The sequence below is a fragment of the Drosophila subobscura genome, chromosome U, assembly GCF_008121235.1.
Source record: "Drosophila subobscura isolate 14011-0131.10 chromosome U, UCBerk_Dsub_1.0, whole genome shotgun sequence".
In the NCBI taxonomy this organism is placed as follows: Eukaryota; Metazoa; Arthropoda; class Insecta; order Diptera; family Drosophilidae; genus Drosophila; species Drosophila subobscura.
This window is the reverse complement of record NC_048534.1, coordinates 19051723-19069336: the sequence shown is the minus strand read 5'-3', so window position 1 is coordinate 19069336 and position 17614 is coordinate 19051723. Positions and strand designations below refer to the sequence as shown.

Here is a 17614-nt window from a genome sequence, read left to right as displayed (position 1 = left end):
CCAACTCTCCTTTTGGTAACTTCTTAAGTGCAGTGCAAGTTTTTGACACTTGGAATTGAGTTTTGCGGTGTAATTGCATTTTATTTGTGTCACCTTTAGGAACCCCATCCCCTGGGGCAGAACCAAACAAAAGTCGCAATCCAATCTGTGAATCCATGGCCATTGTGGCTGGGTGCTCCATGAGCTCGTGTCTCTGCCAGCACAGAGTCGCGTCATCAAATTTGCATTGGCGTCGCGGCGGCTGTGCTGCAGATAATCGCCAGCTTTGACGCCGCTGCCTGACTGCCTGCCGCTGCTCAATTGAATCATTTCTGCAAATGGAAACTGCTCATAAAATGAACCTACACAGGGGTGAGCAAGAGAGGGTGTAAGGGCTCGAAGGCCAGCAATTAATTGCAATTTTTTCAATGGGAAAAACGGAGCAGAAATCAAATTATTTTGCACTTGCGAAAGGAAAAGGGAAAACTGTAATCGAAACGAAGAAAAAGGGCAGCTGGAAAAACAGCGCTCAGACTCAACTCAACTCACACTTTGAGGCATTATTCAGAGGGAAAAAAGGAATAAAATGAATAAAAGGAAAACCCATCCATCCGCTGCCGAAAGTCTTCTGCCGATTGCCAAAAGCGAAGCAGGGCGACGAAGGAACTGCATCGAATGCACAGCCATAATTAAGAGTGTCCTTGCTGTCAGCCACGGGCATTGTTCTGCACAGGATACCAATCTTCTTCGCTGTGCCGTTTGAGTAATGCAAATCGACGGCTGTCCCCCTGCCAGCCCGCTTCCCCACTGCCTGTGCTGCCTGCCTCGCTGGCAATCGCCAGGATAAATGAATTTTTCATTAAAACAGTTGCAAATTATTTAGTTTCATGTTGGGCATTAATTTGCATAATTTAAACTTAAACTTTTCCACGGCAACATTTTTCAATTCTCCCTACAGCTTGTTGCGTGCTCCGCCCCGTGCTCCCCAGTACCCCTCGCCCACGGGTCTCTGCGGCTTTTCATGAATGAATTTTTGGCGCGCTTTTCGCAGCGCAGGCGCAGTGGCCAGAGAGCGCCGACTGAAGCCGGTTGAACGTTCAACATTGAACATTGAACGGCAGGGCAGCAGCATCCTTGCTGCAGCATCCTTCAATCACGGACTTTCATCAGTCAAAAGCGAAGCTCCTGCCACGGCGTACCAACAGTTGCGGTTCGAAGCTCGTCGCGTGCGTGTCGGAGCTACAGGAAATCTCGCATAAATCCGGCCAGCAAGCCAGCGGCAAAGGCAATCCGAGTCCGCGTCTCGTTTCGGTCCACAGCGCATCCTTCGAGCTGCGTCTTCGTTTTCGTCTTCGTTTTCGTTTTCGTCTCTGGTTCGAAGTAAATAAAACAAATAGAATTATCCTCCTGCCTCAAATATGTATGGCGACGCCTTTCCAACTGCCAATAAATTGTCATTTAAGAGTGTCTCGATGCCCGAGTGTGTGTGTTCGTGTGTGTGGCATGTGGCATGTGGCGTATACGCAATATTTATGAATGCAATTTCCTACTAAGAAGCGCCAGGGCTGAGCCGAGCCAACTGAGATTAGAAGCACGATTATTTGTTGCATGTTGCAGCTGCGAGCAGCTAAGTGGGATGCTGCTGCTTCCTCCATTGTTTGTGGCAATCTCTGTGGAAATTGTTGGCTGATAAATTCGCAGTCCATTTGGCAGCTGCCACTTGGCTGCTTGGCTTTGTTCTACCGCTGATCATTGATCTAAAATTAATTCCAATGGGAATTAGGAGAGCTTTGGGCTCAGATCGGGTTGCAGTTGCTTTTTCCTTTGTCGATTTTCTTGCTACTTTTTGCTCTTTCCCTCCCGCTTCTCGCTGTTTGCCGTCACAGCGTACAAAATGGATTCAGAATTACAAATGCAGCCAGCATTTTGCATAATTTATGTCAAGCATGAAAATAACAACTAAAGGAGGGGGGCCGATGGCCACACAGGGAGCGCAGGGAACGACTGCTGAATGGATGGCTGAAAAGAGCACTAAGGGGGTGTGTGGGAGGGGGAGGAGGACTGCACACATGGCCATAAATAAGTGCAGGTTTAAATACCACGGCAACAATTGTGAAATATGACAGAATAATAGAAAGGACCAAAAGCAGAACAGAGCAGGAGCAGAGCTCTACCTAAATATTCATAAATGCACTGCAGCAAAAATGCGAGTACTTTATTTCGTGAGGAAATAAGTTTAGGTTGGGGAGTTGGCCACTGCCAAGAGATGTGTCATAAATCTAGATGATTCCATTTAATTGAAATGGAAAGAACGAAATTTATTTCTCTATTTAATAGCTAAAAGTTGCATAAAAATTTTGATGTTCCACTAAAGTTTTACTTCACATTTTTGGAATTTTTAAGAGAGAGAAAAGCAGTGAAAGATGCAACTGAAAAATGTCTACAGCTTAAATATAAAATTCTGCTGTATTAAGAGTAAAATTATTAGATGAAGTGCCATAGTTTGTTATCCAAAAAGTGGGTAAAACTTCATGTTACAGTGGAATGATTTGTCGATTTCCAATTGGTACTTTAATAAAAATTTCATGGATACTCGTGGATGGATGTATGGATGGAGGGAAGAATGGTAACTGATGTTAACAAGAATTTCTCTTTTTGAGAAATGTTTTGACATGCGTATTAAAACTCGCTTGAACTTGCTTACTTTTTAGTTTTTTGGAGAAAGCAAATGCCAAAGAGTGACAAAAACGTCTTAATTTGAATTAAATTTCAATCAATCCTGAAAGAGTTTCTAGGAAATATTCAAACAAAATGAAAGCCATTGAGTTTGAGGATAGTTTTGTTCAGTGAAGAGTTCTAAAGTTGAGCATATATTCTTGAGTTAAAATGTTTCATTTTAGCCATGATTGTTTTGGGAACAAATGCTGTCCATTTAAAGATTAAATTTGAAATTAAATCACTGTCCCGAAATCTGTCACTTTGAATAAAAATGTAATCAATCTCCAATGAAAACTTTTGATGCCAACTTGGCAATAAATTGAACTATTTCTTAAAGTTTTGAGCATTATTTTTGGGTAATTCGTTAAGCATTTCGTGCACTCCATTAGCAGATTAAATTGTTGACCCGGGGAGCACTTTCCCGCAGTGCATGAGCACAGCCATAGAAACATAGAAATTCGTCGTATGTGTTGTATGAACTGTTGGTTGCACGACTCGCTTGGCGGCTGACAGTCGTTACAAGGAGCAGAGTGGACTAAGGGAGGGAGTGGGTTAAGCACAGGGCAGAGGGCATATGGCAACTGTGGCTGGGTTGCAGGTGCAGCTGTAGGTGCAGGTGCAGCAGGGGGAGAGTGCGGGCATTGAGTGATGGAGCTGCTGGGAGCAGAGGGCAATGGGCATTGCAGCAGCAGCCCCCCCTGCGGGCACGCCACTGTTGCGACTGTTGCCACTGCCACTGCCCCCTGTTTCTGCCCCGTGCCGCTGTTCTCTCCTCGAAGAACAAAACCCAGTGCCGAACAAAATGGGCCAAAAAGTTATTTTAAGCGAGCGACAAGAATGAAAGCAAGCAAGAAAAGCGAGGGAGGGAGAGTGAGTGGGAAAAGCGTTGCTAAAGTGGTAATGGAGGGGTGGATGGGGGGATGGGGGGTGCGCCGTGCAGTGGCTGGTAATCTCGAAACAATTATGCATACGCGCATGCAGAAAGCAACGAAAATCTGTGGCGCGTGATACTCTCGGAGCAAACACAGTGGCCCAAAAGCCTCGACATGAAAAGCAAGGCGCCAAAATGCTTGTTGGGCCATTAGCATAAAAAATAATGGCCAAAATAGAGGGCAGCCAGCAACAATAACGGATAAAGGGAGAGAGGGCAAGGCAGCAAGGGAGGGAAATTCTCAGAGCATTGAAATTGGAGTGGCAGCAACATCGAAGACTTCACAGCTTAATCCTTTGCAACTGGCAAATTGGCGTGCAAATGCCTTAAGGAGCTCCTTACGGCTCCTCCTTACTGCCAAATTTCCTCAAATGGCTCCATTTCCTTTTGCTGATACTCCAGCTCCTGCTTCTTCCCCTCCCTTCGCATGCATATTTTTATGTTCCAATACTTTTCAGAGTCAGTGTGTGGCTGTGTGTGCGTGTGTGAGAAAGCACAGATAATGGCAGGCGGGCAGCAAACGAAATGAGACCAAAAGTGAGGCCAATAAAAAGGCGATAAAATTGAAGCCAATACAAGAGGAAAAGGAGGCGCCCAGCAGCAGGGGGAGGAGAAAGAGGAGCAGCAGGAGAACAGCAGCAGGGGGAGGAGAAAGAGGAGCAGCGGGCGGACATAGCACAGCAAACGATAAGCGTATCCTGTCGGCGCCACAGTGCATAAAAAGGCGATATATATTCCCGCATATTCACAGCCAGCTGTCCCCCCGCCTGTGGCCCCCTCTTTGATAGCCAGCTGCAGCCGGCATAGAGCCTACCAATAGATACCGACATTGCCTTTCCCAATGCCTTGGTGATTAATGGGCCAGCCAGGGCACATGGCCGACGGGATGCGCATAACTCACTGGCCCCAAACGAGATACTGCCGATGGCTGGCCCCCAGTCTGGCCCTGGTGCTGGGCCTTGCCTGGACGGCTGTGGCTGCCGCTGCCATGGAGTCGTCAGCGGAGCTGCAGGCACTCAACGTGGAGCTGGACCATCATCAGACACAGCCACAGCCACAGCCCAGTGTGGCAATTAAGCCGTCGCCAGGTGGCAATGCCTTTATTAGTGGCAGCCACTCGCCAATACAAATCCTCAACGGCGGATCGGCACACACGGAGCAGCAGGAGCAGCAGCTGCCATTGTGGGGGCCGCAGCATCGCTCCAATTGGAAGTACAAACGGACGAAAGTCAAGCGACGGCAGCGTCTCAATTCGCAGAGCAATCTGCCGAGCATCACAAACTCCTCCGCGCAGCCCTTCACCCCACCAGCGACACAGCAGCGCTACCTGAAGGTCAATCAGGTGTTCGAGAGCGAGCGTCGCATGTCCCAGGCGGAAATACAACAGAATCATGGCAAAATCGTGCTGCTCGGACTCTTTGAGTTGTCCACGAAGCGCGGCCCGCGGCCGGATGGCATCTCGGAGCTGGGTGCCGCCACCATGGCCGTGGAGCACATTAACCGCAAGCAGCTGCTGCCCGGCTACACCCTCGAGCTGGTGACCAATGACACGCAGGTGAGTGCAGGGATTTTCTAGGAAGGGAGTGGGGATGGGATGGGATGGGTGTGGGGCCATTCCATTACGAAATTGAATTTTCATTTAGTGGCGCGTGCAACATTAAAACTTAATAAGAAAATCTGCAGCGGCAGAAGGCCAAAGAGATGGAAGATGGAAGCTGCTGCTGGCAGGAGGAAGATGGAAGCTGCTGCTGCCTGGAAATATGTCATCAACGTTTTCATCGTCTGCGTTTTCGTCTTTTGGCTTTCTTTTATTGCCATTTTTTGCCATCTCTTCTCTGTCTCTGGTTTTGATGGGGCACGCAAATGTACAACACGCATACAGGGAGAGACTCGTTCTCCGTATCTCGCATCTCTCATCGCGTATCTCTGTGTGTGTCTCTATCAAAGTTGACATTTTAAAAATGTTTATTGCGCCATATTGACGCGTTTTTATGATGCCGAAACGAGTCAGTGAACGGGGAACACTCCAACTCCAATTCCTCTGCAGTTCCTAATATAATGTTCCGTTCCCGTTCTCTCTTTTGCACACTCTCTTTGGCACACTCTCTTTTTCCACACACTCTTTTCCACTCCCTCTCCCTCTTTAACTCATCTGCAGTGTGATCCCGGCGTGGGTGTGGATCGCTTTTTTCACGCCATCTACACACAGCCCTCGACACGCATGGTCATGCTGCTGGGTTCCGCCTGCTCAGAGGTCACCGAGAGCCTGGCCAAGGTGGTGCCGTATTGGAATATTGTGCAGGTGAGTCTAGAGCGCGAGCAGATTGCGGCTGATTAAAATGCAAATAGCCAGAGCCAAGAATTCATTCAATCAGCAACCTAATCAACTCACGTGCCACGCGTTTCGATTAGCATAAATGCCAGAGAGAGCGCAGGCCATGGCTGAGCTCACAGGATCTACGCACCTCATAAACCACAAGGCCCCATAAACATTTGCACGCATCACAAAATTATGAGCTACACAAAATTCACTTATGCATGCTACACCCCCGACCCCCCTTGCCATTCTACCTGCCTACAAATGCCGCTGTCCCATTCCGTTCTCCCGTTCCACTCTCCCACTCCGCTCTTGCATTACGCTCTTCCAATCCGCTCTCCCATTCCACTCTGCCTTCCCGCTCTTCAATCCCCACTCTCCCATTCCGCTGTCCCATTCCGCTCTGCCTTCCCGCTCTTCAGTCCCACTCGCCCATTCCCATCCCAGCCATTCCGCTCTCCCTGTTCCGACATTTGCATTTAACCTTTGAAGTTTCATTTGCCGCTCACGAGAATTATGTTAAATGAGCGGGCGAAAACTTTGTAGACTCACATGTGGCATTCCTTGAGGCATGTCTTGCATTTTAAGCGGCCACAGACACGCCCACCCACAGACTAACTGCTTACTCCCTGCCTCACCCCAAAATTAAAGGTCTCCTTTGGCTCCACCTCGCCGGCGCTGAGCGACAGGCGCGAGTTTCCCTACTTCTATCGCACTGTGGCCCCAGACTCCTCGCACAATCCCGCGCGCATTGCCTTCATCCGGAGGTTCGGCTGGGGCACGGTCACGACCTTTTCGCAGAACGAGGAGGTGCACTCGCTGGCGGTGAACAATCTGGTGACGGAGCTGGAGGCGGCCAACATATCCTGTGCGGCCACCATAACATTTGCAGCCACGGATTTCAAGGAGCAGCTGCTGCTGCTGAGGGTGAGCAGACACAGCTACGGGACTCCTCCCATCAAATGACAAATGATTCTTGCCCCTCAGGAGACAGACACGCGCATCATTATCGGCAGCTTCTCGCAGGAGCTGGCGCCACAGATCCTCTGCGAGGCCTACCGGCTACGCATGTTTGGGGCGGACTATGCCTGGATCCTGCACGAGAGCATGGGCGCCCCTTGGTGGCCAGACCAGCGCACAGACTGCACGAATCACGAGCTCCAGCTGGCCGTGGAGAATCTCATTGTGGTGTCCACGCACAACAGCATCGTGGGGAATAATGTCAGCTACAGTGGATTGGTAAGCAGAAGGTCCTTTCCCTGCCTCTTTCTGCCTGCCCTGCAAATGATTTATTTGATTAGACAATCCCGCAGCCATTGCCCATTGGGCATGTCCTTGCTGGCGATTGCGATTGCCATTGCCAAGGTCCTGCGTTGCGCGCGTTTTTATGAGCCATTTTAGTGCCTCGTTCGAGGACGCCGCGAGGACTAGGCAATCTCATTACAAGCCATATTCCTGCAGCATTTCTGTGGCGTGTTTAATCGCCAGTCATTTCCATTTTGATTTTCATTTCCATTTCCATTCGATTCCACTTGACAGAACAATCACATGTTCAACTCGCAGCTGCGCAAACAATTTGAACAGTTCCATGGCCAGGATGGAGCATCCTCATCCACAGTCGGTGGCAACCGCAAGCGTGCCGCACCACAAGCGGATTTGGATGCAGCATCGAGCAGGCGGCGCAGGCGTGCCACGGGCAGCCACGGTCTCTTCCCCGAAGCCATCTCCCAATACGCGCCACAAACCTACGATGCCGTGTGGGCCATAGCCCTGGCATTACGCGCCTCCGAGGAGCATTGGCGGCGCAATGAGGCACAGTCCAAGCTGGATGGATTCGACTACACACGCAGCGACATGGCCTGGGAGTTTCTGCAGCAAATGGGCAAACTCCACTTCCTGGGCGTATCGGTGAGTGAGCAGAGAGAGGGAGAGGCTTGACTCCTCTTTGATTGGTTGTTTCTCCCCTTTTAGGGTCCCGTTTCGTTTAGCGGTCCGGATCGTGTGGGCACCACTGCCTTCTATCAGATACAACGCGGCATGCTGGAGCCCATTGCCCTGTACTATCCCGCCACGGATGCGCTGGACTTTCGCTGCCCCCGCTGCCGTCCGGTCAAGTGGCACAGCGGCCAGGTGCCCATTGCCAAGCGTGTGTTCAAGCTGCGTGTGGCAACGATAGCGCCACTTGCCTTCTACACCATCGCCACACTGTCCAGCGTGGGCATTGCCCTGGCCATTGCCTTTCTTGCCTTCAATTTGCACTTTCGGAAGCTCAAGTAAGTCCTGCCACGGGGGCTGCGACTGCTGCTGCCTTTCTGTTGCTTACTCTGCACTTTTCATTGGTGTATCCAATCCTTCAATCCTGTATCCTTCTTCTCCTCCACAGGGCAATTAAACTTTCCAGCCCGAAGCTGAGCAACATCACCGCAGTGGGCTGCATCTTCGTGTATGCCACCGTCATCCTGCTGGGCCTGGACCACTCCACGCTGCCCTCGGCGGCAGACTCCTTTGCCACAGTCTGCACGGTGAGTCCTTCCTCCTTCTGTTGCCTTTCTTTTGTTTGACTTTTCGAGCATACTCGTGGGTTGGGTCTCTTCGTCGCCCCCTCCTTCGTCTCTCATCAAATATGACTTTCAGTTTTCTGGGGCTGCCTGCCAACAACTTTCGTGAGTCGCGTTCGCCCTCTCTCCCACTCTCTCTCATGTGTTTGTTCTTTATTTATGTGTGGATTGAGCGGATGAGTAGCTGGAGAAAGAGCCTTCTCCCCGGCTATAAATAGCTGACGGGCTCCTCCAACTCACTCGAGGAGCAGCAGCAGCTCTTAAAGCTCTATCCAACTGGCAGCCATACAGATTTTTAGCTTTTCAAATGCTGCCATGTCCTGTCCTCTGTCCCCTGTCCATTTGCATGTCCTCTTTTGCTTTTGCTTTAGCTTCAACTTCAGTTTCTGTTTTTTTAGCTTCAGTTTTTAGCTTCAGCTTCAGCTTCAGTTGCTTTAAACGCCACTCCAGGGAAATTTGCAGTTCCTCTGGCCGCCTTGTTCTGCTCTTGCAGAGGGTGTTAATATTTTGGCTTGAATTTTGAAATTTTGCTGCATGCTCGCTCGTACACATCGTAAATATGACTCCAAAGCAGAGAGGCTGTATGTGAGCATTTCCTTTTAAAGGTGGAACAATTTAAATGCAGATTAAAAGCACTTGTCCATGTAATTCCACTTTAATAGCGTTGATTTGATCCCATTCTGTCTGACTTATGAAACTAAAATAATCTCATAAAGACTACCAAAACCCAGCAAGCATTTGCTTGCTACCGAAGAGTGTAAATAAATAATTTCTAAATTTATTGAAATTCATTCTGCCACATTTCCTCTTAAAAATTCAACGAAAATAATCTCATAACAATTACCGAATCTCGGCAAATATTTATTAACAGAATTGGATGATCCATCCAAAAATGCTAAGGAATAAATGTAAGGAAAAATCTTGAATAATTTTTCAGTATTCTCTCCCTCGCATTCAACGAAAATATTCTCTTAAAAGTTAACAAATCTCGGCAAATATTTTGTAATATTTAATCTAAATTGTTTTCAAGAAAAATCTTCAATAATTTGGTGTAAAATCAAAACCTATTGTAAGAAACATCAGTGCATAATAGTCTAAAATTAGTCGCATTAAAATATAACGCTAAAATGGTTGGCTTAAATCGCTAAAACCGTTTATTTTTTGTCATTTTCCTGCTAGCCAATTGCCTTGAAAGGCATCTAAGCCTTCGGTTTCCCTCTGGCTTTGTTTTTTTGCTGTTTGCAGCTTCTGTTTCTGTTCTGTTATTGTTTAGTCCCGCAGCAGGACAGCCTCCACACGCCTCTCCCCACGGATAACAAGTGCAAAACACATGACAGGGACAGGGACAGGGAAATGTACAACTTTTGTGATATTCCATGTGATATTTGCATAAATTTGAAACGCAGTGCCACATGCCACATGCCAACACCCCTGCCACCTGACTCTACCCCCATTGATGAGTTGTTTTCCCTCTTTTCCCTTTCCCTTTCCCTTTGCTATTGTTTTCGGTTTGGGGTCTCTGTGTTTTTCTTTTGCTACATGACACCAAAGCACACACCAACACACACAACACACACATCCTTAAGGACTTCCTCTACGTATAACCCTGACAGGCACGCGTCTATCTGCTGTCGGCTGGCTTCTCGCTGGCCTTTGGCTCGATGTTCGCCAAGACCTACCGTGTGCACCGCATCTTCACACGCACCGGCAGCGTGTTCAAGGACAAAATGCTGCAGGACATCCAGCTGATACTGCTCGTGTGTGGCCTGCTGCTGGTGGATGCCCTGCTGGTCACCCTCTGGGTGGTGACGGATCCCATGGAACGACATTTGCATAATCTGACACTCGAAATCAGCGCGATTGATCGGAGTGTTGTGTACCAGCCACAGGTAAGGTGTTCCGCCTGCCTGCCTGCCACACATCCTTTGTGTATTGGCATCCAATGTTTGTAAATTGACTCTCCACTCTCTGCCACTTGCTGGCCTCGATGCGCCCCCTCCTTCAGGTGGAAGTATGCCGCTCGCAGCACACCCAAACCTGGCTGAGTGTCCTGTACGCCTACAAGGGCCTGCTCCTGGTCGTTGGCGTCTACATGGCCTGGGAGACGCGTCACGTGAAGATACCCGCCCTCAATGACTCCCAGTACATTGGTGTCTCTGTCTACAGTGTGGTCATCACGAGTGCCATTGTCGTGGTGCTGGCAAATCTCATCTCGGAGCGTGTGACGCTCGCCTTCATCACCATCACGGCGCTCATTCTGACCTCCACCACGGCGACTCTCTGTCTGCTGTTTATACCCAAGCTCAATGACATTTGGGCGCGAAGTGAGTGGAGGAACAGCAGCAGCCCCCACTTACCCATAGCTTAATCTTCTCTCTTCCCTAGATGACATCATTGATCCGGTTATCCACAGCATGGGCTTGAAAATGGAATGCAATACGCGTCGCTTTGTGGTCGATGATCGCCGGGAGCTGCAGTATCGCGTGGAGGTCCAGAATCGTGTCTACAAGAAGGAGATCCAGGCGCTGGACGCGGAGATACGCAAGTTGGAGCGACTGCTAGAGTCCGGTCTGGGCACCGCCTCGACGACCACATCCTCATCCACCTCGCTGCTCCAGGGCGGACACGCCCATCTGAAGCCCGAGCTGACCGTCACGAGCGGACTGTCACAGACGCCGGCCTCAAGCAAGCCGCGCACCCCGAGCATCTCCGGGATATTGCCCAACCTGCTGCTCTCCGTGCTCCCGCCGGTGATACCGCGCGCCAGCTGGCCCTCGGCGGAGTACATGCAGATCCCGATGCGTCGATCGGTGACTTTTGCCTCACAGCCACAGCTCGAGGAGGTCGCCTGCCTGCCCGCCCAGGATCTAATCAATCTGCGGCTGGCCCACCAGCAGGCCACCGCCGAGGCAAAGACGGGACTGATTGATCGCCTCAGGGGCATCTTCTCGCGCACCGCTTCGAGCAACAAAGGCTCCACGACCAGTCTGGCCGATGGCCAGAAGGGCTTGAAGGCGGCCTTCAAGTCGCACATGGGCCTGTTCACCCGCCTGATTCCCTCCTCGCAGACGGCCTCCTGCAATGCCATCTACAACTCGCCCAGCCAGCAGCCGGGGATCGAGGCCAACGTCGAGTCCAACTCGAACGGGCGCACGACGCACCTGAAGGCCATTCATCGCGGCTCACTCACCAAAAGCGGCACCCATCTGGATCACCTGGCCAAGGATCCCAGCTTCCTGCTGCCCGCCATCTCCACCATCTCGGGGGAGCAAGTCGATGGCAAGTATGTGAAGCTGCTGGAGACCAAAGTGAACTTTCAGCTGCCCAGCAGCCGCCGACCGTCGGTGGTGCAACCGTCGCCCAGTCTGCGGGAGCGTGTCAGGGGTTCACCGCGCTTTCCCCATCGCATTCTGCCGCCCGCTGCCTGCAGTTTGAGCGCCCTCGCCGAATCGGAGGATGCCAAAGTGCAGGACATTATGGGCAGCTGCAAGTCCATTCCGCGCATCTCCCTACAGCAGGCGACGAGCGGCGGCACCTGGAAGTCCATGGAGACGGCCGCCAAGTCGCGTCTCTCGCTGGGCAACTCCCAGGAGGAGGAGGAACAGTTGGAGCAGGTGCAGGTTGAGGCGGTGCCATTGAATGGCTTAGGTTAGAACCACACTACAAACGTCCTCACCCCCCGCTCAAGTCCTCGTCAATTAGAAGCAAACACCAAGCAATTATTTTCGAACAGACACGCGCCCCAAAACCCCCCCGAAAAGAACCCTTCCCCCTCGATAGAGCGCGTGTGCAACTGACCAATCATCAGCTTAAAGCAATCAAACGCATTAGGGATAACGCCTAGATAAGTCATGCCCTCTCCAGGGTAGCTCCAACCAGTCAGCCAGTCATCTTTCGCTCCCTATCCTGCAACCCCACTCGACAATGTGATTAAACCCCTGAGTCCCCCTGTCCCTACAATTCCTTCTAGACTGTGGCCCTTTCCTTCCGCTCTCTCTCTCTCTCTCTCTCTCTCTCCCTCTTGTAGGTTAAGTAGTTGAGCTTTTCGTTAGCTAGTGATTGTACTCCCTCTTGAAGCCCCTTTCGCCAACCAACTCTAGTTGTAAGCTGACAAGTTGCATAAATCTTAAGAAATTCTTTTCATTTGTTTGTGTGTTTTGTTTTTTGTTGTTGTGCACGGCGGTGCATCCAGTGTATCCAGAGAGCAATACTATCTATTATCGTACTTACAAATACAATCTAGAGTTAGAGCATCAGAGCATCATGAGAGAATCAGCGCATGAGAAGCAGAATCAGACTCGAAATCGGAAATCAGCATCAGCGTTAGAGTAGGGTTAAAAGCAAAGCCAATATAATTAATTATCGCCAAAGTCGTAGATAAATCCATGAATCATGTGTGTAGGGCACAAGCATGGGGAGAGTAGTTTGCCACTTAAGAGGAGTCCTGCCCCAGACCCAAAACACCCACCAACGTACAGTGGGAGATTATGCATTTTTTTAGAGGAGCGAAATCGATTGCCAATTAAAGCACCCGATTAAAAAGTACATTTTTTTAGGCATATTAACGGAAAATTGGTCACATATTTTTTTAATTAAAATTGTATTAATATTCTTTATTAATTTCCTTTTAATTACTTCTTTTAATGTTCAAATTTTAAGTACTTTTTTCATTTTTAATTGTTTTCTTTTTAATTGTAAATACTTAATTGGAACAAATCGAAATTTTGTTGCTCTCCGTACTGTAGTCTGAGGCAAACTTTGCAGAACTCTTGAAATCATTAAAGTGGAATAGCAAAAGCCAGCAAGAGCCTCTCAGAATCTCCAGCAAAAATATGGTTTACCCAAAAAATAGGAAGCAGCAAAGTTTCGATCATTTATTTTTAATTTTAATGCTCAAAAATTATAATTTCCTTCCACTAAATCATTCAAAATCACCCACTGTGCATCTCTCTGTCTGAGCCAGCCAGGCGCTCTCCAGTCTGAACGTGGAGATTCGCTTCCCACCATCATTGCGACTAAGCCAGTAAGTTTTTAGCATTGTAATCCAATTCCGGCCTCCAACTCCCCACTCTCGACATTCCACATCTCTGCATACCATTCCGCCGGATAACTTTAATAAACAATGGAGCCTAAGCAGAAATGCCCGGCCAGAGAATAATGATTAATTAATTAAAGTTGTTTTATTGAGTGCCGCCCACTGGGGCATCGTGGGGGGAATGAGGCATATCCACAGACACAGTCACAGATACAGATACAAATGCGGATTCAGACACAGACACAGACACAGACAGGGGCCAAGAGAAATGACTTTGTACAGAGTCCGTGAAATGAGTTCTGCAGAGCACAACGAAGGACACGGCGGAAACGGCGGCATCGGAATCCTGCACAAAAAGGAGCCGACCCCACAACTAATAGAGTTCGGTGATTAAGTTGACGTTGCAATTTGTTGCTATAAATAAATAAATAAATCGGATGACCGAAAACGTTCACGGCGGGTGGTCCTGGCCTGACCTTTGCCCCACTCCCTCCACTCACGTGTGTAATCCTGGCTCCATCCTGTGTGGCGATGCCACTGGCAGCGGCGTGTGAATTTATCTTTATGCTCGTAAAACAAAAAGCACATGAAACGGAATCGGCCAAATAAACAGCGACGACAAGAAGGAATTGCGAAATGGCAAGGGGAACGGGAATGGGATTGGCGTGGGCTTTGGCTATGGATGGAAGCTGAAGATGAGCACAGAGAGCACACACAGAGTGGGGCAGGGGGGCAACCAACGATGATGGTGACACTCACACAGCCATGTGGGCTGTGGAGGTGGGGACGCTGAATGCGACAACATTTTTCATGGCTTCATTCAGTGAGAGACTGGCTCTGACTCCCCTCCTCCACCTACGACTGACGCATCAAGATTTATCCCGGTCGCACTTTGTTGCCAGTTGCCAGTTGCCAGCAGTTGTTGCCTCAGCCAGATTGCCACGAGTGTCGCACGGTCGCAGGGTCGCAGGTTGCTGCTGCTTCCGCTCAATAAAATGGAGCGGTCCTGTCTTTACATTTGCTTTATTACAGTTGGAGTACCTTGCCACAGGGGCTGTCACACATCGGGGGCAAGAAATGTTTATTTATTGCACATATTTGCCGGAGCCCGCAGTCCGTGGAGCACTCACTGCCGCCTGCCAACAGCTGACGACAACATTTTGTGGCGTCGCCAAACTTGCGCAAATATTAATTTTAATCAAGCTAATTAATATGGTCCAGCCTGCCAAAGAGGAAGACCCTGCCAGAAAAACAAAAAGAAACAAGAGGAAACCCCAAAAAAAAGAGAAGAGGAGCTCGAGCCCACGAAATGAATAAAAATGGGAGGACAAACGTGTTCGTTTCGAGGCATTGACAAATGGGCGGACGGGTCAACAGGTTGGGTCTCGCTGCCATTGTGTGACGACAGTTCGGGGATTTCGTACCCACAGAGAGAGTGCGAGTATGCAGAGGAGAAGGCTTCATTAAAGCCCCCGAGCCGGAGGCCTCTCGAGGCAGAAGCTGCCTTAATTAGCGCCTGCTCCAAAGGCAATTTACGCGTATGCCAAAGTGCATTAAGTGAGCATCTCCTGATGTACTCTCTGCGCGCTCTGTCCCTGCTCGCCTGCTCTCTCCGGAGCCTCGTGCCAATTCCCTCTAATTATTCAGGATTATCATGAGCATCCTCTTACACAAAGGATGAGTGTGTGTACTTGTGTGTGTTTGTGGCGGTGAACAATGCTCCAGGGCAATCGCAATCCCACAAGGAGGCGGCACTCTCTCATTCTGCACAAAGACCTGCACTTTACTTACCTTTCATGGCATAAAGCGCTTCAGTTTATTTCCATCCAGTATCTGCTGGCACCATTCCGCTCTCTCCCCCCTCTCAGGAGGTGGCCCATAAAACGGCACTAAGTTATTTTCAATCAATAAAAACAACATAAACAAAAAGCAAGCTGTAAAAAATACACTCAACTTGCCGTTCCATGTGCACTTGTGTGTGTGTGGCAGGGGGCACCACGCTCTTTGCTGCTGTCCACCCTGTCTCCTTGGAGAACACAACTGAAGGGAAACCACTGTGCTCCCAATTTGCCAATAAATTTGCCTGCCATGCAATGCCTGTAATTCAAAAGAAGCGAGTGAACCGAAAACAGCAACACATAACAAGAAAAATGATGCTGCGAGAGAGTCAAAGAACCGAAGCAGGAGATACACTTTGCGAAGTTGCTTCTTATTGCTAGCGATTAGAGATTGCAAGATTAGAGAACAAAAAGAGAGATCGCAAATAGGAATCAAAAAGTGCCAGATAGAGAGAAGCAGATTTGCAGGTGAACATGTGGAATTGGACAGACTTTAACAGAGCTTTCAGAGTAATAAACAGCGAGAGAGACCAGCTGCGGCCGTCGAGCAAAGGGAGGAGAAGCCTCGACACATGTGGGACTAAATGGGAAGAAACAGATAGCAGCAGAGTCTGTGAAGATAACAGAGTAATTAACAGCGATAGAAATCAGCAGCGGCCGTCCAGCAGAGAATGGACAGAACCAAGCCTCGATGCAGTGGGATTTAATGGGAAGAAACAGATAGCAGCAGAGTCTGTGAAGCCAACAGAACGGTAACAGCAGAGTCTGCGGAGCTAACAGAGCCGATAACAGAGCCAATAATAAAACAAATAACAGCAAGAGAGACTAAAAGCGGACGGCGCACAAAGAAAGGAGAGAACGAAGCTTTGTTTATCAACGGCATTTAATACGGTGCCAGAACACGAAATGTGTATATTAAATTTAAAGTCCAACGTAAATTGAAACCCAATGAATATTTCAATTTATAATATAATTATTTACTTTATTTAAATTTATTTTATTCATTCCATTAAAATCCCATGAAACTCTTCCTGGAAGAGTACAAAAGAAGTGAGCAACAGAGCAAAAGCAAAGAGCACAACAGTAGGGTGTGGGGGGGTGGCAGAACGAAACACGACCAAGAGGAAAGCTGAAATGTGAAAATGTTGGCCAAAAAGTTTTTTCCTTTCTGGTGTGTCTGTAGGATTTCTCCTTTCAACTTTTTGTTGTGTGTCTGTTTTTTGGCTGTCTGTGGTACGTGGCTGCTGTCAGCGCTGAAAATGACAAAATATGTTCCGTGCATATATTCATTCGTGTTGGCCCCCAACTTCAACCGCCTTTCATTGCTGCCTAATCAGTCGGAAAAACATGCACGTTAAACATTTTCCACACTGCCGAAAATTCGCACTTTTAATTGAGATTGGAAAAGGTGCGAAGCGGCGGCTCTAATTGGTTATCTCTTTGGGTGGAAGTGGGACAGGTGGGAGGTGGAACAGGAAACACGCTTGAGCAAAGCGGATGGCTAGGGGTTGGGGAAATGGGAAACGAGTGGCGGAAAACGGATTTCTAGACGAGTGAGCGACTGATTGAAAAATTTCACAAGGACGCGACGAGAGATGGAGGAGCCTCAATTCATGCAAATTCTCTCAGAGATAAAATCAGAGCTGTGGGTGAAGCGAGCGAAGATGAGCAGGTTGAGATGTTGCCATTCAAGTCATGATTGCAATTTATTATAACTGAGCTGTAAACAAATACACGCACGAGAGGAGAGAGGGGAGAGGAGAAGCTGCAGCTCCATCCCGGCAGAGTGTTCAAGGAGGGAAGCGGTTATTGTCGCGACAACTGACTTGGACAGGAAACAGCTGGCAGGAGGAGAAGCTCATGGCTCTCAGCCAGAGCGAGGGAGCTGCTGTAGCCTGCACTCACATGTTCAGTTATCATGGGAAATTACACGAATGGAATGCCAGCAAACACACACCGAAAGAGGGAGGGAAAGCGCTGTGAAGGAGAGTAGAAATAACATAATGTTGTTGACACACTGCAAGGGCACGGGCACAGACATGCAGAGGAAGGGGGAGAAGGACGAGCGGCAGTCAACTAGAAGCGGAAACGGAAGTAGCAGCATGGCGACTGTTGAGCAGAAGAGAGAAAAGTCGAGGCGAGGCAAGACTGCCAACTGATTGCGATAGATGGAGAAATGGAGACAGCGACAGCAGACGCAGACGCAGACGCAGACTTGGCAGCCAAATGATTAATTTC

At 49.0% G+C, this 17614-nt stretch overlaps 1 protein-coding gene across 1 annotated transcript; it reads left to right on the top strand.

Moving 5' to 3' along the window:
• The first annotated feature begins 1189 nt into the window (after positions 1 to 1189).
• On the top strand, positions 1190 to 13079 carry LOC117900572 (gamma-aminobutyric acid type B receptor subunit 2). The gene is made up of 11 exons (XM_034810981.1): positions 1190 to 1359; positions 4087 to 5183; positions 5787 to 5930; positions 6597 to 6872; positions 6933 to 7184; positions 7485 to 7853; positions 7917 to 8218; positions 8329 to 8467; positions 10117 to 10392; positions 10509 to 10827; positions 10889 to 13079. The coding sequence occupies exons 2-11, from the start codon at positions 4485 to 4487 to the stop codon at positions 12154 to 12156; spliced, it is 4044 nt and encodes a 1347-aa protein (XP_034666872.1). The 5' UTR covers positions 1190 to 1359; positions 4087 to 4484; the 3' UTR covers positions 12157 to 13079.
• The last annotated feature ends 4535 nt before the right edge of the window (positions 13080 to 17614 follow it).